The sequence below is a fragment of the Pseudochaenichthys georgianus genome, chromosome 22 (genome assembly GCF_902827115.2).
Source record: "Pseudochaenichthys georgianus chromosome 22, fPseGeo1.2, whole genome shotgun sequence".
Lineage (NCBI taxonomy): Eukaryota > Metazoa > Chordata > Actinopteri > Perciformes > Channichthyidae > Pseudochaenichthys > Pseudochaenichthys georgianus.
Genome location: NC_047524.1, coordinates 26869840 through 26886593, shown reverse-complemented (window position 1 = coordinate 26886593; position 16754 = coordinate 26869840). Strand labels below are relative to the sequence as shown.

Below are 16754 nucleotides of genomic sequence, written 5' to 3'. Positions count from 1 at the left end.
GCCTAAACATCTCAGGCAGTCCTTTTACCATGGCCATCATTAGGCCGTCGCCTAACGTTTCACCTGCGTTCCGCTGCGCAGTGATGGTGGTTTCTGCCCGTATGATATAGTCTGTGACACTTTCACTGTTCGTCTTCTGAAGCGATGTCAACATGGTATACAAGTTTATTATCCGGGGTTTTCCCCTCCCGGCATAATATGCCCTTAATATCTTTAAGGCTTCTCTTGCATTGTCGGGCGCATCTCTCATAATTAGCGAGAGGCTTTTATCGTCTAAAAGTTGTATTAGCTCAGCATACGCATCTGCATTTTTCTTGCCGTCTGCTGCTATCTCGGCTTCACTATTTGGTTCTCTTAGAATCGTGTTCTTTAACCCTAATAGGTGAAGGTGTCCTAACACTTTGGTCTCCCACAGTTCATACTTAGTTTCATCTCCGTCGAACATCAGTCGAGGCAACCTGCTTGTCCCTCGATGATCTATGTTAGCTTATCTTGCTATCCCGTTAGCACGCTGTTCGCCGTGACTTTCTGACGGTGATACATCTTCAAACTTCTCCCCGAATGACTCTGGGCCCATAACCTGTTAAGGTTTAGGATGGCAGCTTCTTCATACGTTGCACTCGGAGAGAAATAATGGAGACGGAGACGATAAACTGTTTAGCCCTTGGGCATGATTTATTTTCCTCTGCGTCTCAGGTGATTCCTTTCGTTCAGCCAAGCTAACTTAGAATGACCACACATAGATCTGTACATGTGCAGCAGGTGAACACACCCTCATTTACATGACGCAAGCCTGCGTCCTTACGTAGCACGTAACACTACAGTGCCTCACAGTGGTACAATAATAATATTACATCCCTACAGTACGGGAATAGACATAATCTCTCTATACATATAATAACTGAGGACATAATATGTAAACATTCCCCTTAACACAGCTCAATCAGCTCACAGCATATAGGTGTAAGCAGAGGTAAAGTGATATTGTATTGGGGGGGGGAACATTTTTATTAAAATATTGAAGTTAAATGCATCAATCTGGTGCACTTTGAGAGCAAAATTAAGAGATCTATGGATACATCTCTCAACATCCATATGAAACAGAACTGTACACAGATGTTCTTCTTTATGGATATTTTACAAATCACTCCCCTTTTAAACTGTATTCTTGTTTTACTGTGATATAGTATTTCATACCTGTTTTTCATGTATTCTCATAAATGGTGACCAAACCGTTTGAGACCCACTCAGATAACTAGACTAAAGTTAACTATCTAAACACTCAGAGTCCCTTACTTCACTGAGCTGTAGTTATCGCTTTCAGTCTGACAGGACAGAGCTCTCCCTCTCCTTGTTTTAGAAACAACTTCTAATATCCGTTAGCGCAGCTAGCTAACCATATACTAACAACAACAATGCAAATAGTGAGTTTAGAAGAAATATACTGTATAATAGTAAAGTTATTGAAGATGCCATATTTATTAAATATTTACATTATAAATGTTCCCCAATATTATTTAAAAGCATATTCTTCAAAACTCCTTGTTGTAGTATGACCACAGTATGACTATTGATGTGTGTAGTGAGTTTGGTAGAAATATACTATATAATAGTAAACTTATTCAAGATAATGCCATAGTTATTGAAGATTTTACATTATACATATTCCCCAAAATTCTTCAAAAGCATATTCTTCAAAACTCTCTCATGTAGTATGACCACCAGGAAACTATTGATGTGTGTAGTGAGTTTGGTAGTAATAAGCTGTATAATAGTGATTGAATATTATTGTATTGGAGTTGCACTTTGCAGACGGTCCCTGAGCACTCGTTTCTTCTCCGGCTGCAGATAGAGACCAATGTAATGTGTCCAGCTCGGAGGACGGAGCGTATTGGCTTTTTTTGATCAAAATGTGATTGTAGTTTGTTGTCAACCTTACCACGGTACTCATGAGACGTCATTTGAATACGTTTTGTCCGTGAAATCCGAATCTTCCAATATCGTTCCAACTTTACTGAACTAAGTCAGAAGACTGTCTCATTTCGTAGACCGCTCGGTTTTGGTGTTCCTTCACTTTATTTTCATATACATTTAATTAAAAAAAAATTAATAGTAATAGTAATTAGCGTGAGGAAAGGCATGTGTGGCGTGAGTGCGTGAGGTATGGGTTGATTGCGTGACTCTCGCGCTCAATGCGTGAGGGTTGGCAGCCCTGTTTTTATGTCAACAACGGAGATTTCGGCCCATTCCCAAATCGCCCCCTACACCCTACCCCTACGTGTGTGCGTTCACGCGGAGGGTCCGCCATATTAAGGGCTGTTCCAAAGCAACGAGTGTGGATGGGGAGTGGGCTATCAAGCCCTCAAACAGCGAGTCTGCAGCATGGATGTATAATAAGAACTGGATACAGCGTGGGAGGCGGGGCCTCATTCATTCCTATGAGAGTTGCTCATTAGCGCATGATGATAAAATGGCCCAACTTTTGAGAGAGCGAAACGTCACCAATTACCCGGCATGCCTGAGAAGTACCCGTATGTGCGCTCATAGCGCATACGCAACTTTAACCAAAATGCTCGTTCACATCAAGCACGTCAATTTGCGTACACGTAACAGCATGGTAATGGATTGTTATCCATTATTTATGTATTTACTCCCTCCATCTGACAGGAGGGAGCCTCGTTGAGCTGCGAGTTTGGCTACAGACGGAGTTCACTCCATCACGGAGGGGTAGGGTCGAGGGAGTGGTTTGGGATTGGGCCTTCATATTAGCTGCTAATGATAGCCACCAGAGTGTATCGCAGTTTCCGGTTCCGGAGCATTCTGGCTGTGCATCACTCATTCACCAATGGGTAATGTTTAGATGGATTTTAGGAACTTCCCCTTGATTCTATTGGCTCTAACGGTTAAAAAGAGATGTCAATCATCAAAATCGAACGAGGGGGGCCAGAGACATGGAAAATGCACCCAAATGACCCCAGAAGTGGGTATTTTTTTCTAAATCTCTCTAAAAAGGTCAAATGTCACTTGTTTTGCATCAATTTTGATACAGGGTACTTATTATATGTTGTAGTTTGGATTCCCAAAGCTTTTAGTCTACTATCCCATCATTCAAGGGTGGTTTTCACTATAAGTACTTTTCTTTTTTTGGACGGACACTATAATGTAAATGTTTTTACTATGTTCAATCTGAATTTGCTTTAAAATAAAAACATCTATATTGATTCTGACACTTCTACATCCAACTCACAGATGTAACCTTGCTTTGAGAATTTTTTTTATTAATTTATCCCTTTTAGAAGTGAAGATGTTCTGGGAATGTCATTTTCGAGCCTGATACCTGAAAAACAGGTTCAGGGCTTAACAGGTTAAACTTCTTAACTTCTCTTGTGCAGTTTTTCTGTTCTTTCCACAAATATATAAATATGAATATTAATAGTACCAGGTGGAGGGATTATATCTCTTCGCTGGCCTGGGAGCGCCTGGTTGATGTGGCCAGGGAAAAGAAAGTTTGGGGCCCTTTGCTGGAACTGCTACCCCCGCGACCCGACCACGGATAAGCGGGAAAAGATGGATGAATGAATATTAAAAGTATTCCATGGTGTTCCATGGTGTTTTTTGATGGAGAAAACTAATGTTTGTTATCCAAAGTTGACGTTAAATGTACCAGACTTCTTTCTGTTGATTGATGTGACCCTACACAACCCTGTCTCCTACAAATTACGTTCCCACAGAACTAAACTGCATTCTCAATTACGTTTAGTCAGAAACGTATTTTCTCCCACGTGACGTTCGTTATGAACGTATCTCAAATACGTTTATTTTCTACATATCTTCTAGAAACATATTTTCTCCCACGTTACGTTTATTTTCTACATATCTTTGCCATTTATTGTCTTACAATAATGATAATAGTCATTTATAAATATAATTTTAGAGCACACATTTGAAATCAGTAGGAGAGGCTGTAATTTCACCAGCTGTTACTGTCATGAGCGAGACAGAAAATAATAGTTTTAACATGCCAAAAAGCTGCTCTGTCGTTTATTGCACCTCAAACATTAAAACAAATCCAGAGTTACGTGTTTCTGTACTTCCTCTAAGAAGAAAGGACAGTAAGATCTCTGTGGCTTCAGGCTTGATCGCTGTTCAAATGACAGCATTGGTTTCCCCAAAAGTGGGCGGGGCTGTAAAGTGACGTAGATTTTACTCTATTATTCAAAACCATTCTATTTATTCTAACGTAAATTAGATGCCAGTATTTTATCTTTTTATTTATTTGTTTTTATTTTAAATCGTATAATGTCGGACTGTTTTTTCCATCTGTGAGGAAAAGAAATGGGGCTCAGAGCCTCAAAATACTGAAATCTTTATTTTTTTAAATCTTTTTTTCCTTCTAATTTGTTATTATTTTCTAAATAACACACTGTTATTTACTCAACAATAACACACAATTATCCTTGTTTTTATTTATTCTTTATATTCTATAATATTGGGCTTTTTAGCATGCTTTTTAGCATGCTTTTTAGCCGTAAATAAAGTCACCGGAAACAGACGTAGGCCTATAAGGGACATGTCTAGCGATACACACCACAAACCCACTGAACAGATTACCCAAGATCCTCAGCTTGAAACTCGTTGATTGGATGTTTTAGCCGCAATGCATGTTGGGATATGATGTTAATGCGATATGATATCCGAAAACATTTAAACAATATATAATAATACTTTATTCCGAGTGTTCTTGCTTTTCTCTTTGGAGGTCATCACATAACTGCATTGTAATACACGGTTCGGCTGCATTAAATATTACAGATCTGCCGTAGTTCTTTATTTATAGAGCCCTGATGAGAAGACTTCTGGACAAACTTGAAGAACTGCATCTTGCATTTCTTTTCACAAAATACGTCTCCTTGCAGTATCAAAAGTAATTCGGCTGACTTTTATATTTGATCCAATTGGTAGATAGGTTATATTTACACCATAACGGTGCACAGCTGATAGAAAAGGACATGTAGTTTTTAAATATATTACTGATTTTCTTTGAATTAAAGAATATAAATACTGAGTTGAGAGAATAGTCAGGGGATTTGGGTGATGGGAGACACATCTATGGAATCACAATTTCAATAGCTTACCATTAAATGACGGATATCCCTTTCTGTCTGTGATGTTTTACAAATCAGATATTAATGTGTAGAAGTAAAACATGAGAAATAGTATTGCAATATCCTGTAAAATTATATAAAAACATGAATAAAACTACACATCTTCAGATGTTATACATGGATAAGTGTCCTACACTAATAATACAAAGTTATTATTAGTATGCTGTGTGTAACTTGTGTGCACCGCCTAGTGGTTAAAGCACGTTATTGAATTATTTTTGTTGAATAATGTTATTTGATGAAAAAAATATTAAGAGTACATACTTTCATAGGGGGAAAGTAGAAGGTCAATGATAGAAATATAGAATATAAAAAATCAAGAAGATACTGTAAGTGATCTCTACAAAAAAACAGTTTAGTGCTGGATGTACAAAGATATTAATATGAGGATGTGCAAAACAGACAAACTAATTAACCTTTATTAACACATTAAAGAGTAGTTAAGGTCTTCTTTCAAATAAGAAAAAAGCTTTGGGGGTATCTATCTACAGATAAATATTAAGCCTGACAAAGTACTTAACGTCTAATATATTGCTTTCCTGCAATGTTAACTATGTTGAAGCACTTATTTTAACTGATATTATACGCATTAATTATACTCTTATGTATGTAGATAGTATAAGACATGTGCAGAATTTGACAGTTTAATGGTGGAGATACACACATATTGATACATGTCTTGTAATGCGCTGTGACCTAAGATTTGCATTCATTGCAAAACTACACTGTGGTTGTGTATGATATGTCAATAAACCTTTGGAAATCTTGAAAGGGATGTGCAAAATAGCAATTATATACGGTTTTTAATTAACTATTAGTAGAGAATAACGGTTAATGAACATACTTTATAGAGATCTTCAGATAAATGTTTAGTCTTCTCAAGCAACAATCAAATATCTCTCCTGATGTTGGCACTTGACAATCACCTTTCCCTGCATTTTACTCAGGTATAACTAAAGTCTGCTTTAAGGGTTGTTTATATTTCACATCATTAATCAGAATCTGCAAAGTAACTCACATAAGTGTAGTGGAGTAAAAATACCAGGTTGACCTCTGAATTGTAGTGGAGTAGAATTACAAAGTAACAATGAGCTGTCATGTGGGTATATATTAATGCTGCCCATTATGGATACAAGCGATTTTAACCCATTTAGTAATTACATGTTTTACATTTGTACACACCAATGTGTTTCCTATCGCCTAAACCTCCAGGGCTGTACACAGTTTAATACCGTCAACTTCTAATTTTGGGAAAAACGAAAACGTCTTTTAAAACTACAATTCCCAGTAGAGACGTGCCACAGAGAACATGTTGCGAAACATAATAGCCAGCATGTGTAGTTCTCGGGGGGCGTTCAAATCCACTTTTGAATAGTCTGCCGTGGTTTCATTCCATTTCTAAGAGCATGACTCTCGGCATAACCTTGGCGCACTGCCACTCCAACATCCAATCCCAGAGTTTGAAGATTAATCACGGGGTTTGTCAAAGGGATTGTAGTCCCAAACGATAGCTGGGGATTATGGGTAGTGTAGTGTCTTCGGCCATCCTAAACTGAATTTTCTTTTGGATATCATATCCCAATACGAACACCACATCTGGCGTCACAGAGATATTCTGTTACTGTCCTTTCTTCTTAGAGGAAGTACAGAAACACGTAACTCTGGATTTGTTTTAATGTTTGAGGTGCAATAAACGACACAGCAGCTTTTTGGCATGTTAAAACTATTATTTTCTGCCTCGCTCATGAGAGTAACAGCTGGCGAAATTACAGCCTCGCCTACTGATTTCAAATGTGGGCTCTAAAATGATATTTATAAATGACTATTATAAGCAAGACTCTCTAGGTCGTCCTCAGACAATAAATGGTAAAGATATGTAGAAAATAAACGTATTTAAGATACGTATTTAAGATACGTTCATAAGAAACGTAACGTGGGAGAAAAGTTTCTAGAAGATATGTAGAAAATAAACGTATTTGAGATACGTTCATAAGAAACGTAACGTTGGAGAAAATATGTTTCTAGAAGATATGTAGAAATAAACGTATTTGAGATACGTTCATAACGAACATAACGTGGGAGAAAATACGTTTCTGGCTAAACGTAATTGAGGATGCAGTTTAGTTCTGTGGGAACGTAATTTTTAGGAGACAGGGTTGCCCTACATAGTCTCTCGGTCTGTTAGCCATAATTAACACCCTCTGAAATGTCAGAATTGAGTATTCAACTAAGCCAAGTAATAAACAAAGTGTATGTATATTAGGATTAAATATTTAGAGGCTAACAGGGACAGATCTCCGCCATGATTCGCACAAATCAAAATGGATTAGTCAGTAAATGAGCCTTTGCTTTGACTTAACATTAAATTGTGCCTCTTCCATGAGTTAAAGGCATCAACTTTAGCCTGAACATACTTGACAAGATGATAGGCTGTTAGCAGTATGTCAAAAGTGAGAAGACGAAAATAATGTTAACTCTGCTAACCTTAAATTAAATGAGGCATGTTGTGACAGAAGCTGGCAGAGTCGGCATTAAATATGTATGTACAGTATGTCTCTGCAGTGACTTTGACAGCACTGCATAACTTTCATCAATGCATGCTTTTACAGTGTTTGTGAGGCTTGCATCATCAAAAAGATGCATTCCATACATATAAAGTTCACTTTTACATCAGTCGGTAATCCCAATATATGGTCTGTAAAGAGATTTATTTCCATATCCGGCTAAGTGAATGTATGAATCCATGATGTGATGCTCACATGACAGCTGTCAGTCCTCAGCCCTGTAGCCTATGTGCAGACATGGACAGCCCTGTCTTTGATGTGAAGACACTTTGATGGACTGACAGACGGATGGGAGGGGGGGACAAGGTGAGGCAGGCTGCGTTTGTAATTTAAAAACTGAATTTCCAAGAAGACTGTCACATGAGAACGGAGGAGGCCAATGTCATGGCAGGTTACTGACAATATAGGTTTTTCCTAGTTAACACATGGACAATAACAACATACTTGAAAGGGGATTACAAAAAAGGTAACTGTCTACTCAGATATTCAATTACTGCTAAATTCCTGAAAATTGGGGATTACTAGGAGGATTACAATGTTACTAAAAAAATAAAAAGAGCATATAGTGTTTGTTGTAAAAGGATCAGATGTTATCTCTTCTCTGTAAGCTGTACTGTACTGTAGGCTAATACTTTAAAGGTCAACTATAATGCAAAATGTACTTTTGTATGTCTTTTATATGTAAGGAGACTCACAAAGTGTCTGAAAATACAACCCTGTCTCTTGTTCTCTTTACCCACAAACCGGTACAACGGATCTGATCCAGATTTGCTGCGGTCATGACGACATTACTAAAATATGGGCTGGCTTTACGTTGAACTCCTATCTGAAACGTTGCTATCAGAAACAATGCGCAACGTGTTTTGGAAGTAATATGGTCTGTGTTTATATTAGCAAGCATCGCTAACACTCAGAGCTATCGCTGTGTTTAAAAACGCCGGGTATAAAAAAGGTACGCACCTTGTGGGAAACCCGCAAGAGAAAAAGCTCCATACTCTTTCAGAAATTATCCTTGATGTGGTTTGGAACAGTATATGCCGTTTAGTCACGGCAGCGTTTAGCTGAGTTTCTACTGATAGACACTCTTCTCTTCACAGAGCTCACCGCTTGCATGTGGACGCTCCAAAGGGGCGTGGCCAGCAGCAGCTCGGGTTACATTTAAAGCTACGGACCCAGAAACAGCACTACACTAACTTGGCTGAAATTGAGGGGTATGAGGCATGGCTAAAATGCATGATCGGTTTGGTATTTTGAGCAAAACACTTCATAGACATGTTTTTTATATATCTGAGGCCTATAATATATGCCTAAAAATTGTATAATAGGAGACCTTTAAGTGACGTCACCCATAGGATTCTGCAGAGTTGCCGAGAAGCCCACTAACAGCTCGACTGTGACGTCAGAGTCTAATCCCGCCTGCTCCAAATAAGGGCAAAGAGGCGGAGCCGAGGCAGGACCTGCTGCCTCCGAACAGGAAGTAAACAGAGCTAGCTCAGGCTAAGAAGCTAAACTAACATGAAATACATGCATAACAAGTTACTGCTAACAGTGTAGTTCCCCTATATATGAGACAATCTGCAAGAGAATTGGCTATATTTTGTTATTCTTAATGCTTGTCATTCACACGTTTAGAAAATACGTACTCCACCGCCCGGACCTAACGGAGCCGTTAGCTCCGGCGGCCACCACTGGGATAATTGGGTCCCCTATTAACATTTGCTCCCGTTTAGCATTATGCAGGCATGAAAATCACTCACCTTTCGGCGAAATTTGCTGTTTTGAATCCAAAATAGGTCGTTTGTGTGATTCATGTAGATCTGCAATACAAATATGTTTGGGGTATGGGGGGGGGTCTGGGACCCGGAGTAATCTGCGGCCGCGAGCTGTTATGTGCCATCATGACACGCATGGTGTTATTTTTTTATATATTATAATGCAGCGCAAGCTGTGTGCTCGAGTCTTCCTGCCTGTCGGCTCTGCTGCTCCGTGATGATGGTCTAGCTTCAGCAGCCACATTACCTACGGGTGCGTTCGTTAATATTAACTGTGCGGTCCAGAGTCACTGTGGTACAGACTGGACCGCTGGTGAACAGCTGTTAGAACGGGCCGTTCAGGTGTTCAGAGCAGAGCTCCCTGTCGCAGCGCAGAGCGTGATGTGCATTGAAAAGTTTTTCTGTCTCAATATTATCGTTGAGCTAGCTAGCTAGCTAGCATACATTGTCACTATCTGCTAACGTTAGCTTTAGCCTTTGTTTTCTAATAGTTTTTTTTTCATAGGCTATAAATGGAGGTGGTATAAGTATAGATCTTGTACTTGAGTAAAAGTAGAAGCACTCAGATCTTGTACTAGAGTAAAAGTAGAAGTATTCAGATCTTGTACTTGATTAAAAGCAGAAATACTCAGATATTGTACTTGAGTAAAAGTAGAAGTACTCAGATCTTGTACTTGATTAAAAGCAGAAATACTCAGATCTTGTACTTGAGTAAAAGTAGAAGTACTCAGATATTGTACTTGAGTAACAGTAGAAGTACTCAGGTCTTGTACTTGAGTAAAAGTAGAAGTACTCAGGTCTTGTACTTGAGTAAAAGTAGAAGTACTCAGGTCTTGTACCTGAACGCGTTCATGAACGCGTTCATATTTTGGGCGAACGTGAACGTACTGTATTTCCGCTAGATGAACGTAATTGAGAACGCGATCATTCTCAGCGCTGTATAACGGCGTTCAAAAGTGCGTTCATTCTCAGTACTGTATTATAACGGCGTTCAAAAGTGTGCCAGATTTCATATGCCTTTCAGACGAAAACCCAGTTAAAACACACCGTAAACAGGCTTCAAAATAATGCGGAAAACCACCCAATCTGGCAACAGCAAGCTGCCTGTGACGCGTACGCGCCTGTCACCCCTGGTTGTCGCACTAAAATATAAATATACTAAATATATCAGACTCCTCACAACAAACAATGTGGAACCGCGGAACCGGCGAGCATTGAATGAATGAATTAGTATGGACGAAGCCGAGAGCAGCTGCAGCAGCACTCGCTCAGAGTGAGACTCTACAGCGTCGGCGTATGAACATTTAAAAGATTTTACGTTAAAGTCAGTACTGACTCAGATGGAAAAAATCAAACGTTTGCCTGTAAACTGTGTCCGCCCGGTTTGAAAAAGCAAGTCCGTACATCGACGACGTCAACAACAAACCTTAAACGGCACATTGAGAATAAGCACACGACTAGCCTTTCACGGTATGTGCGAGTGGCGAATAAAAAAGAGAGCCAAAACAGATCCACTACCACCCAAATCCCATTAACATCGTACAGGAGACAAATAATAGCTCGCAGCAAAGTATTGAAAAAATAACTATAAATTCATTATAATTTCATTTTTGAAACCATGAACTTTAGTTCAACATTTTGAATGATGAACTATGAACTGAACTAGTTCATTTTAAAATGTGTGAACTGTGAACTGAACTAGTTCATGTAGAAAGTGAACTTTCCCAACACTGGAAGTACTCAGATCTTGTACTTGAGTAAAAGTAGAAGTACTCAGGTCTTGTACTTGAGTAAAAGTGGAAGTACTCAGATCTTGTTCTTGAGTAAAAGTAGAAGTACTCAGATCTTGGACTTGAGTAAAAGTTGAAGTACCAGAGTGTAGGAATACTCTGTTAGTAAAAGTACTGCATTCAAAATGTTCAAGTAAAAGTAGAAAAGTATTCTCATCAAAATATAGTGAAAGTAGCGACAGTAAAAGTAGTCGTTGTGCAGATTGGTCCATTTCAGAATAATATATATGATATGTTTTATAATGATTGATCATGAAAGTGTTCTCAAAGCTGGTAAAGGTGCAGCTAGTTTGAATGACTGTGTATACTGCAGGGTAGCTTGTGGATTTACTCCAGGTGGAACTAAAGTCTGATTCAACACTTGATTAGATTTCACATCATTCATCCACATCTGTAAAGTAACTAAAGGTATTAATACATGTAGTGGAGTCAACGTACACCATGTATCTCTGAACTGTAGAGGAGAAGAAGAACAAAGTAGCAAAACATTGAAATACTTAAAGGGGACCTATCATGCAAAATGCACCTTTGTACGTATTTTATACATGAATATGTGTCCTCGGTGTTCCAGGGAACTCACCAAGTGTCAGAAAACACAACCCTCTCTATTTTCCTCCTTCGCCAAATCTCTAAAAAAGGGGCTGAAACGGATCTGAAAAAAATGGATCCAGATTTCAACACTTTTCTACGTCACAGAGAAGTCCTCGGCTTATTGGTCAACTCTCCACCTATCAGGGGAATGAGCCACGGCCACGTGCATTGCCAAACCTCTCATTCGCATATAGGCTATCGGCAGGCTAAATCAACCCAGATCTGTGTTTTTGCCTGCTCTTGCCAGGATGTCTAAGATAGTTAAACGTTGTGCTGTTGTTGGCTGCAAGACTCGGGACAGGGGACTGCATGCAATGCCATCCGTGGAAAAATAAATGAATCTGTGGCTAGACTTCATTTACAAGGGACATGTGCCAGAAGACCACGGAAGATTTCTGTTTGTGTGTTCCAAACATTTTACGACGGACATGTTTATGAACTTCTCTCAAGTCCAACACGGATATGCCTCCAAAGTAATGCTAAACCCGGGATCAATACCAACCATCCGGGACCAGGCCAGTGAGGACACATCCAATTTTGAAGCTGTAAGTTTTTATTTAGCGGTGTTTTTCCTGATAAAGCTATCTCTAGCTTGTAGCATGTAGCTTCGCCGTATCAATGTCGCCTCAAACCCAAATAGTAATCGGTTAGGTGTTTATATAATTTTGTAGCATTTTATTTTGTACGCTCCGCAGTCTTTGCTTTGTCTTTTATTTGAATTATCAGGCATTTACTAACATGTTCAGACATACTGCCGTAATGGCGATCTGTGTGAAGGCTGTAAAGCCACGCTCTCGGCCTAGGCGATAACACAAGTATTTATTCTCCTATTTATTAGTATTTTGTATCCTCTAAAATCATATTGAGTAAGTTATAATAACAAACGTAATCTTCTGTAGGCAAGTGCCGTTTTTTCCAGCGTTATATGTAAACGTGATTGTAGTCTGTAAGAACGATCAGATATCATCGATCTGTAAGGTAAGCTACGCTAATGAGACATGCCGTTTTTTGCAGCGTTATAAGTAAAAGCTTTTGTGTGTTTACTTGTTTGCGCACATGAATATAAATGGGGGTGTGTTAGGATACAACACTGTATGTATGCGAGGGGGGACACACACCACGAGTAAAACTGAGCTAAAGCCCCGTTGCTCTGTTGTTGTTGACAAGGCCTTACCTCTAGCAACAGGCTAATTAGTGGCTAGCACTCATTACAGTCAGTCTACTGAGCTCAGCCCCTCTCCAACACATCACCTGTATTGAGTCAGACACACAGCATGCACGTTACGGTTCAAAACTAACTCAGATTGAAAGAGCTTTGCTAAATAGAGAGTTTTAGCCCCCATCTTTTGGGATTTCAGACTATATTTATCCAAATAGTATTTTCTCATCCTGAATACTAAGTTGAGATGATTTTGTTCTAACTATGTTTTCTTCTTTACAGCACATCACATGCTACCAGCAGATTACCTGTGATGATAGATTCTGCATGTCAGACTGACCCACCCAAGTACCGTACTGTTCGTACACAGCTATCCTCGAGGACTCTTGGTTCACATCGAAGTACAGGTTAGAAGCACGTTTTTGAAATGTTCTTTGGTTACATTTTACATTCTGATGTTGTAGCCTTTAATTTGTGTGCTTCTAATTGTTGTAAACATATTTTTGTTTTGTTTTTAATGTCAAATACAATTATGTTACAGCTGTCCAGGCTAAAATTCCCTGCAGAAGCGTTGGTGTTGAAACACTTCCGTTGGAAGTGCCAGTGCCCTTTTCAACATTCACCCCCATAAAGAGACCACCAAAGAGGCCCCGTGTAGACCTTGAAGAGGAATACGAAGATCCATTTGAGGGAAGCTCTTCTTTGGTGATTTCCGAAGGCCAGGATGCAACTTATGATCCAGCAGAATCCATAACAAATGCTACAGAAACAACAGCCATGTCGTAAGTTACTGAAATATCACTGAGTTTGTCTATGTATTGTATTTTTTGCTGTATATAATTCAAACATTGATAATAGGGAAACACCAAAGATCTCTAAAGCAACAATCTGTGTGATGGATCTTAACTTCTATTTTTTTGTTTTAGTGGTCAAGAACAAAACCCCCCCCAGACGATCAACACATACATCGTGTATGAGACCTGCCTCATGGAGCTTTTTGAATCATGTCCTGTGTGCAAGCGTGTGTGTGATGTACAAACCAGAAGGATCGGTACATTCATATCAGTGCATCAGCTGTGCCCCCATTGTCAGTTTACAAGAAACTGGAATAGCCAGCCTGTTCTTGGGAGTACTCCAGTTGGAAACCTGCAGCTATCAGTTGCAACATATGTCAACGGAGCATCTTTCTACAAACTTTCAAAGGTAAATTAACTGCAGAAGATTGTTTTGCCAATGTTTGAAAATGCAAATGTTGTTGTTGAATAAGATAGGACAAGGTAACAATAACAAGACTGACAAAAGTTGGGAATAGGGCACTGTTAGGTAACGACCCATGCTAATATGTAAAGCTCTTTTGGGAGGGTGGTGTGGAGAAAGAGAAGAGATGTGAAAGGGGCACTGTAGAGTAAGCACTCCTAATGACATGTTCAGCTCTTTCCCTGTTTAAAAAAAGGGCAGCTCATTTGCACTTTCCAGGTTCTCCTCAACGACTCGTCAACAAATCTACAGGTGATCTTTGAGATTAAAATGTATTCTTGCTGTTTTCTTTCAACCATTAGGTCTTCAAAGCAATGAATATGCAGCTATGCAAATACAACCCCTTCCGAAGGCATGCCAGGATGTTCATTGAGCCAGCGATTGTTTCTTACTGGCAAAAATCACAGGAAGGCATGCTACAGAAGCTCCATGCAGAGGAGAAAGTGATAGTTGGTGGTGATATGAGGGCTGACTCTCCAGGTATGTCGTATATGTTTTATATAATTCACATTTTACATTTCAGAAAGGGGTTTCACTATGTGTGATTTGTTCAATTAATGGTTCCTGAAAAACATATGCTAAACACTACAAGCAAAAATACAAATTCACCATCCGCAGAGAATAGTAATTACTGTAAAACATATTTTCACAGGCCACTCTGCAAAGTTCGGAAGCTACACTATGATGGACCTGAAGAACAACAAAGTCGTTGACCTCCAGTTGGTTCAGGTAAGTGGGTTGAAATGAAATAGCAATGTTTTTTTCTATAACACCGTTTGCACGTTATATTTCAAATGTGTGTATCAATGGTTATTTGTATGTGTCATAACAGAGCAATGAGGTTGGTGGAAGCTACCACATGGAGTTAGAGGGCCTGAAAAGGAGTCTGGAGTTGTTAAAGGAACGTGGTGTGACTCTGGACTGTATTGTCACGGACAGACATCTGCAAATTCAGAAATTCCTAAGGGAAAGCAGCATCACCCAATTCTTTGATGTTTGGCACATAGAAAAAGGTATTATTCTTTATATTAATTTCTATGTAAATATATCAATTGTAAATACAATCATTATTTTATTTAGACACAAACCCAGCTTCCTACAATCACATCAGTAGCATAATATTTTGAGTAAACTTGTATGTATATTAATTACATGTTAAATGTATTTATTAGGGATTTCTAAGCAACTGGAGAAGGCTGCAAAAAAGAAGGACAGCGAAACACTTCGAGGGTGGGTGAAGAGTATAAGAAACCACATATACTGGACTGCAGCAACCTCCACCACCGGGCCTGAGAGAGTGGCCAAATGGACTTCCATCCTGAACCACGTGCAGGATATCCACTCTCATGATGACCCCCTGTTCCCTAAGTGCCTTCATCCACTGCGCATTGCGCAATACCAATGGATGGCTGCAGGTATGTTGTTCATAAACCATATTACATTACTCCTCTATAAATATTTGTAAGGGACAACTATTGAATTCAGGATGTTCTATAAAGCATGACGATTCAAATATGACTTTGATTTTCAAATTCTTAGGAACGCCGGCCTTTCACAAGCTGGAGACAATTCTCTCAAACAAGAGGATTTTGAAAGCTGTGGCCAAACTCAGCCCACACCACCAGACTTCATCTTTGGAGTCATTCCATGCCGTCATCCTGCGCTTTGCTCCAAAGAATGTTGTGTTTCCATTTCTTGGAATGTTGTGCAGGTAAAATAAACCATAGTTACTTACTAATTAGTGACAATTTGTACATCCGTTGCTATTATTTACATTTTTTTTCTCATGGCGGAAATTAAAGACTGTACCTGGCAGCCCTGCACTACAATGAAAACGCTGAGCGTGCACAAGCCACTACATCCACTGGAAACCCTCTGTATAAGCTGCAGTTCCCAAAGGCCAGGAAGGGAGAATGCAGAGCAAAACCAGTAAAGACTGACCCCACATTCCGTAAGTGTTTAAAATATTTATTATACAACTATTTACAAATATAAAGTAAAAAAATTAGAAATAACTTTCAGTTTTTTACATGCATAAAAACCACATTTTTTTGGGTGCTTTTTTTAACATTGTACAGGCTACGTGGCCAACTTGATGGACCTCATCTTCAACCAAGTCTTTGTGGAACCTGCACCATTCACACAGGAGCTTCTGAAGATACCCATCCCAGAGGACCTGTGTTCCCAATATGAGCGACCTGACAGGGAGGAGGTCATCGCCGGGTATGCTACACGGTTCAATTTGGCTGCTGTCTGAACCCAACATAGACATTTCGCGGATCAGGAAACTCCCTGCGTATCCTGAGGACAATGCAGGCTGGAATCACCACTCTGATCCTGCATCCAAGGAAGCCCCAGCACCAGCTCACAAAGCTTCTGTAGGCTAGATACCTGTGACGCCTGAAATCATTAAAAAATATATTTAGTGTCATTTATACAAGTACATTTAGTTTTTT

General features: G+C 39.3%; 1 protein-coding gene across 1 annotated transcript; it reads left to right on the top strand.

Moving 5' to 3' along the window:
• The first annotated feature begins 14703 nt into the window (after window positions 1-14703).
• On the top strand, window positions 14704-15802 carry LOC139436026 (uncharacterized). The gene is made up of 5 exons (XM_071207173.1): window positions 14704-14778; window positions 14951-15027; window positions 15131-15311; window positions 15471-15713; window positions 15765-15802. Exons 1-5 carry the CDS (start codon window positions 14712-14714, stop codon window positions 15800-15802), a joined length of 606 nt encoding a protein of 201 aa, XP_071063274.1. The 5' UTR covers window positions 14704-14711.
• The last annotated feature ends 952 nt before the right edge of the window (window positions 15803-16754 follow it).